Genomic DNA, 7,500 nt, shown 5'->3' on the forward strand with positions numbered 1-7,500 from the left:
GGTCCTCTTCTGCCTTCGTTTTCCTTTAATTTATTTCATATTATTGTCAATGTTATCAAGATTCCCCACTGTTAGTACATAATCATCATCATTATTACGCTCCACCCTCCGTCATCATCTTCATTATCATCCTCATTATCATTATCATCATTCTCACCATCACCAGTACCACCATCATCACCACCACCACCATCATCATCACCACTACCACCATCATCACCACCACCACCGTCATCACCACTACCACCGCTACCACCATCATTTTCCTTCGTTTAATTATCTCCCATCGCTCACAATCGTGTTCGGAGCGGCTATGTTGCCATATTTTATGCTTCGGTGCGCACACAATATGCAAATGGATTATTCTCTGCAAGATAAACCAGCCTCTCAACCCAAGCAATGCCCTTTGTACACACCTGTTTCTTCTCCTTTCTCTCTCTACGTAGAGAAGTATGTCAGTATTTATAATACTGGGATTTTTTTTTCTTTTTTTACAATCTCTTTAAGTCTATATATCATGTTTTTTTCTATTCTTTATTACATCTATTTGATTTTAAAAACACGTTTTAAGAAATACATTATAGCGTATCCTGCGTTCCACGACTTTCATTTATTTTCTTCTTTTCGCGTTTCATTTCTTCGTTAATCATACTAACACCGGTACTCGAGAATATCTAAATCAAACAGGGAGGCTTTTTGCGTTCAATACGCACCGTTAAAAGAAGTTAGTTAAATGCCACAATGTTAAAGCAGTTAAAGCAGTTTACTACGACAAGAAAAACAAGTTACGCGCCCAATGCGTGTCGACAGAGCAAGGCCTAGATCCAAATTTATTTACGGGAAGACTTTAGCGCATTATTCCTACACAATTATTTAAAAGTATTATCTTAAAATGATCTTCATTTCCTCTGAATCAACTTATATTCTGAACTATTTATACTGTCTGTGTGTCTGTGTGTCTGTGTGTCTGTATGTCTGTCATATCCATTTTTATCTTTTTGACTCAATCATGACACACTTCATTTTTCCCATATAAGGAACCGTATAAAAAAACATCGTATAAAAACAACGCAATTCGAGCTAATGCACGTGTTTAATAAGCATGAAAAGGGGGATGGGGAGCACGTTGAGGGGTGGGGGGCAGAGTGGATGGGAAGGGGGAGAGAGGAGGGGAAAAAAGAGAGGGTGGGGAGGAAATGGTGGGGGCACGTAGAGGGGGAGGGGGTGATAGGAGTTGGAGGAGGTGGAGGAGGAGGAGGTAGAGGAGGAGGTGGGGGTGGAGGAGGGAGTTAATGAGGAGGGGGTGGATGAGAAGATGGATGTGGAAGCGGAGGTGGTGGATGAGAATAAGGAGGAGGAGAAGGAAGATGAGGAGGGGATGGTGGAGGATGAAGGAGGAGGAGGAGGAGGAGGAGGAGGAGGAGGAGGAGGAGGAGGAGGAGGAGGAGGAGGAGGAGGAGGAGGAGGAGGAGGAGGAGAAGAAGGAGGAGGAGGAGAAGGAGGAGGAGGAGGAGGAGAAATGAAAGAAGGAGAAAGAGGGGTAAGGAGGCGGAGGGATAGGGAGTAGGAGGTGCCCGGCCCTAGGATGCACTCATTAATGCTCCTGCAGTTCCTTTCGCAACTCTTGAGTGACCAACCACGCCTTCTGCACCGCCGCCACGCCCTCTCCACGCCCATGAGCTACTGCTATTCCCACTGCCACATATTTAAAGTGATTCTCTTCATATAAGGCGCTGATTTAATTACATCAATTTAAATGGGCTTTAATTCCATTAATCTTGGGTCTTGAGTTCATGTTATCAAGGGAAGTCCGATTCATTTCAGTCATTCCTTTTGGGTTTTGTGAATTAATTTCATCCATGTAAAGTTGAATTATTTCATTCAATTAAGGCGGTTGGTTCTCCTTTGCCGACGCCCATACATTCCACGTAAGACATGTTCTCTCCATCTACGCCCATATCTCTTCCGCCCGTGCCTACACACCCGCATCGTTTATCACGCCCGCGCCTCGCCCATTACGCCTAATTTCACCTAAACAAATGAATTAATATGAACCCTAAAATCTTGAAGACTTGAAACCCCAAGTTCTCCTTCTCTTAAGATTTCAACATCTCAAAATCTCATAATCCACAAACCATAAATTATCAACTGAAATCAGTCTGTTCCTTCTTCTCCTTCTCCTTCGCCTTTTCCTTCTTCTCCACCTCCTTCTTTTCCTTCTTCTCTATCTCCTTCTTTTCCTTCTTCTCCATCTCCTTCTTTTCCTTCTTCTCCATCTCCTTCTTTTCCTTCTTCTCCACCATCTCATTCCCTTCTCTTTCTTCCCCTTCTTCTCCTTCTCATTTCCCCCCTTCTTCTTCTCCTCCTTCCCCTTCTCCTTATCTTTATCTTTATCTCCAATAACACAAAACAATAGAAACAAATATAAGTTCATGAAACTGAATCAGATATTTCTCTCCGAATAGGATCCTAGCGTCACGGTCTCCATGGCAACGATTTTCGCATTAATTCGCAAACGCAATCTCTGCGATATGAAGCGACGTTGAACAATCTAATTGCATAATCCAATTAACGAAATCTTGAACCCTTGATGAACTAATGAGAAGTGTAATGAGAAGTGGATGGTAATCAAAAGTTGGGCAATAAAGCACACTTTCTCTGCATACTGCAAAGTCGAAATTAGACCTAACAAAATTATTTAGATTCAAAAAAGAAAAAGAAAAAACAAGAAAATTAATAAGAGCAAAAATAAGAACCTCATCTAATACGATACCAATATGTAGCGTTAGATAAAGATACATACACATATATAACGTCTTCTTTACGTAACAGCGAACCACGTAACGCAGCCCCGTGTAACGTACTTGACAAGTAGGTCAAGTTGGGGAGAAAGTCTGCATGCTCGGGAGGAAGCCTTCTGTCTATCGACTCGCTCGTAAGACTGGCACTTGTTCTCGAGAATGGCACTCGCTTTCAAAACTGGCATTTGTTCTCGCTCTCAAGGTTAGCGCTTGACGTCAAGGCTGGCACTCACTCTTGAGACTGGCACTCGCTCGCAAGATTAAAACTCGTTCTCAAAACTAGCGCTCGCTCTTAAGACTGGCGCTCCTTCTCGAGACTGGTGTTATTTTCTCAAGACTGGCCCTCGCATCTCTCTCAGACCCTCCGCCTGGCACTCAGACCTCTTTGGCTAGGTCTTGGACCACTGTGCTGAAGTCTCTTTTTACTGAATTAATTGTGGCCTTGGGAGCAATGGTGTTGGTGGTGGAAAAGTGTTGGCACTCAGACTATTGGCACTCAATGGTTGATAGGGTAATGAATATCGAGGCTTTGGTACTAGTGTTGACAGTCACGAAACTGGTTCCCGTGGCCAGTGTCAATGTCACCCTCCGTTGCAACGCTGCCGCCTATCTACACGTGGGATGAATTGGCAACTGAGTATCGCTCCTGTTGCTGGAGGTGGCAAGATTTCGGGGGGGCGAGGGGGGTTTCACGCTCTCCTCTCCCCCTTTTTCTTCTTCTCCTCTTCTTCCTTTACCTCTTTTACTACCGTTGTGTTTCTTCTTTTCGTTCGTCCTCCTCTTCCTATTTCTTCATTCATGTGTTCCTTGGGTTACTCCTTTCTGTTCTCTACCCACCTCCTCTATCTCTTCCTATCTCTGTTCCTTCCCCTTTTCCTTTTTCTTTTTCGCCTTCTTCCTTCTTCTCTCCGTTCCCTTCCTATTCCCACCTTTTCTTCCCCCTATTTTCACCCTATCTCTCCTTCCAACTCCCTCCCTCACCTACTTCCCTTCCTCTCCCTCCCTTCCTACCCCCCCTACTCCCCGACCCCAATCCAACCCCCTAACCTACTCTTCCCTCCCTCCCTTCCCCCCCCCTCCCCGACCCCAATCCACCCCCAACCTACTCTCGCCAGCACCCATTCCCCCATTAAGCTAATCTCTCTTTAATCCTTAATGTATCGAGTAAATTTGCCGAAACCGCGACAGGTGAAAGCGCAAGTACAGGTCGCCCAAGGAACTGCTGACGGAGATGACAAGCCGTAGATACGAGCGTTCTTTGGGGACTATCTAAATAGTAAGAGTAAATGCATTTGTTTAACCTCATAACGGCCTGTTCCTCGAAGTGTTTAAAAAAACAATTTTGTATGCGTGTGTTCGTCCGTGCGTGCATGCTAGTTTAATACATCTACCCACCTAACAACCAAAGTAGGTACTCCAAAGACATCAAAGATTCGCATCATCCTGTTCCACAATTCACGCCGACCTGCGACGCCATTAACACTTCATAAAAGGGGATTAGCGGAGCGCCATTACAGGAGAGAGCTACCCGAGCGCCGTCCCTTTGCTTCACGGCGGCGCAGCGGAACGCGGGCGAACGTGTTTCTATAGAAGCGCGACATCCATTGATTTGACAGATATGAGAGAGAGAGAGAGAGAGAGAGAGAGAGAGAGAGAGAGAGAGAGAGAGAGAGAGAGAGAGAGAGAGAGAGAGAGAGAGAGAGAGAGAGAGAAATAAACAAAAATAGTTAAGTAACAAAACAAAAAACGTTACTAACAAAAAAGTTAGTAATGTAATGTGCATGTTTCTGCGTCATGTTAAGCTCCCCCACAAAACGTTAAGCCTAAATGAGGAGAAACAGACGGAGGGGAGGGGAGGGGAGGGGGAAAGAGAAGAAGAGAGAGGAGACGAGGAGAGGAGAGGGGAAAGAGGGAGAAGAGAAGGCAGAAGAGAAGACAGGAGGTGACAAGAAGAAAGGAGAGGTGAAGGAAGATGGTAGGGAAGAGAGGAGGGCGTATTAGGGAAGAAAGGAGGGCGAAGGAGGGAAGATAAGAGAGGAGAGGTGAGGAGAGATGGTAGAGAAGAGAGGAGGGGAAGGAGGGAAGAGAAGAGAAGAGAAGATAAGGGAAGAGAGGAGAGAAGCAAAGATATGGGAAGAGAAAAGAGAAGAGCGAAAAAAAGGAAGGGGAAAAGAGGACACGAAAGGGAGAATAAGGATGGAAAACCCACGAAGAAAAAGGAGAAATAAAAAACTAGAAAAACAATAACGAAGACGATCTCACACTAGCGGGAAATTACCTGGATCTTCCTCGGTGTGTTTTCATCCAGAGGGAAAAAAGGGGGAGGCCGGAGTACGTTGACTCGCTGGAAATTTCTCCGAGATTGCTCACAGACGGGCATAGGATGGGAGGGGAAAAAAGAAAGAAAAAAAGGGGGTCGGCACAGAAAGTGAAGGAGAAAAAGAGAAGATAAAAATCAGAAGATGGAAGGGAAGACACAAAAAGAAAAAAACATATGAAAGGAAAACAATGAATAAAAGAACAAAACAGGTAAAGGGGGAAAATAGACGGAAAGAGGAAAAGAAACAGAAAGGAAGGAAGTTCTTCAATCATACAAACAGACAAGGATAAAAAAAGAAAAACAATGATGAATACAAACAAAGAGAGAGATGTAATGATAGAAGATAAGAGATAACAAAAATATCAAAATATAAAAACAAACAAACAGGTAAGAGTAAAACAAAAGAAAACTAAATGCATAGAAACATAACCTATTAAATATAATATAAAGTCTACACTATTATATGTAAAAATAAACACAGCAAAAACTCCCAAGGTAAACAAAGAAACCAAACAATAAGACAAAAGAAATTAAACTAACACCCCCTCCCCCCACCCAAAAAAATAAAGCAGGGAGATAGAGAGAGAGAGAGAGAGAGAGAGAGAGAGAGAGAGAGAGAGAGAGAGAGAGAGAGAGAGAGAGAGAGAGAGAGAGAGAGAGAGAGAGAGAGAGAGAGAGAGAGAGAGAGAGAGAGAGAGAGAGAGAGAGAGAGAGAGAGAGAGAGAGAGAGAGAGACAGAGAGAGAGAGACAGAGACAGAGAGAGACAGAGAGACACAGAAATACACAGAGAGAGAGACGGAGAGAGACAGAGAGGGGCAAAGAAATAATGAAAAAATCATAAAGCAGGGAACCTGGCGACCATACCACAGTAGGGGAAAACCTCTTAATTAACCGACACTTACCAAAAGTGGGTAGATGGGGGGGGGGGGTAAGGAATCGAAAAACACCCTGACCTGTTTGCGAGGTTATCGAGCACTCCCAAAATCTCCAAAACAAAAGTCGATCGGACATCATAAACAAAATAAAAACGAAAAACAAAAAACGAGAACTGGAGATTGAAGGGGAGGTAGGAAATTTGAGAGGAGCTGTCCAGACATGAGGGGGGGAGGGGGAATACCTGTCGGCTGAACAATTTTAAGCACGCCAAAAAAAAGACGATCGGGAAACCAGAACCAAAAACGCGGGAGAATTGATATAAATAAATAAGACAAACATATGCATATCAGAATATCTCTCCTCCCAAAGAATACATATTCCTTTTTCCTTTTCCTCTCTGTGCCTGGTTCACAAGGAATCTACGAGAAAATCGATTCGAAAATCCCACCGACCTGTTCGCGCGGGCTGTTGGGGCTCTGGCCGGTGGAGTAGTCGTAGCCGGCGCGGTGGAACGGCATGAACTTCTCGCCGGTGCAGTGTTTGTCGTACATCTCGTCGCATCTCTCGATGTTGATCTTGTGCATCTCGATGGGGCAGCCAGCCTCCGACGCTTGCAAGATCTCGGAGGACACCACCTGACCTACATGGGAGGGGGGGAGAAAAGGAGGGGGGGTTAGTGCGTTGGTATATAATGAATGGCGTCGAGCGGTTGTTCAGTTTCATTCTTATTTTCTATCTTATTATTATTTTTTGGGGGTGGCAAAGGTGCTTGACTGGTGTTTCTTTTATGGTGGGTAATTGCGAAGTTTAGGAGAGAGAAATATTTCTGTCATTTTTCTGAGCCTTAACTTGATTTCCTGTCTCTCTCTCTCTCTGTCCGTCTGTCTGTCTGTCTGTCTGTCTGTCTGTCTGTCTGTCTGTCTGTCTGTCTGTCTGTCTGTCTGTCTGTCTGTCTGTCTGTCTGTCTGTCTGTCTGTCTGTCTGTCTGTCTGTCTGTCTGTCTCTGTCTGTCTGTCTGTCTCTCTCTCTCTCTTTCTCTCCCTCTCATTCGCAAAACTTGTGAAGAAGACCTAGTCCTGACCAAAGACAAAGCAAAAAATATGTCACCTTCAAATCAGGTTTTTAACTCCGCCGGCCGAGTTAACCTTTAAACTTTCAAGTTCATGCACGAGTCCGGCATCGCCATAAAGGAAAACATGCGAAATGGTCATGCGGGAAGCCCCCTGAATCATGTCCATGTCCTCTCCCCCCACCTTCATCCCTCGCGCTACCGCTGCCTTACGTCGCTCTTTCGTGCACACAAGGGGTGATGAGATCGACATTGCCCACTGCATGATGTCAAACACACTCCTACTCTATGTGGATCCCGTATATCTGTATATGTATACATAAAACATACATACATACATACACAAAAATTACGCACACATACACATACATACACTCACACTCACACTCACACACAACAAACCACAACTCCCCCCCCCCCCAAAAAAAAAAAA

General features: G+C 44.5%; 1 protein-coding gene across 1 annotated transcript in view; it reads right to left on the bottom strand.

The window, feature by feature from the left end:
* Duox (dual oxidase) overlaps nt 1-7,500 on the bottom strand; it is a 156,477-nt gene that overhangs the window by 83,500 nt on the left and 65,477 nt on the right. The window contains exon 4 of the mRNA XM_086539262.1: nt 6,451-6,638. Within this exon, the coding sequence (XP_086395388.1) occupies nt 6,451-6,638 (188 nt within the window). The remainder of the gene's footprint in view (nt 1-6,450; nt 6,639-7,500) is intronic.

The sequence above is a fragment of the Penaeus japonicus genome, unplaced genomic scaffold, assembly GCF_977035675.1.
Source record: "Penaeus japonicus unplaced genomic scaffold, GWHDUDI00000001_assembly GWHDUDI00000008, whole genome shotgun sequence".
NCBI lineage: Eukaryota > Metazoa > Arthropoda > Malacostraca > Decapoda > Penaeidae > Penaeus > Penaeus japonicus.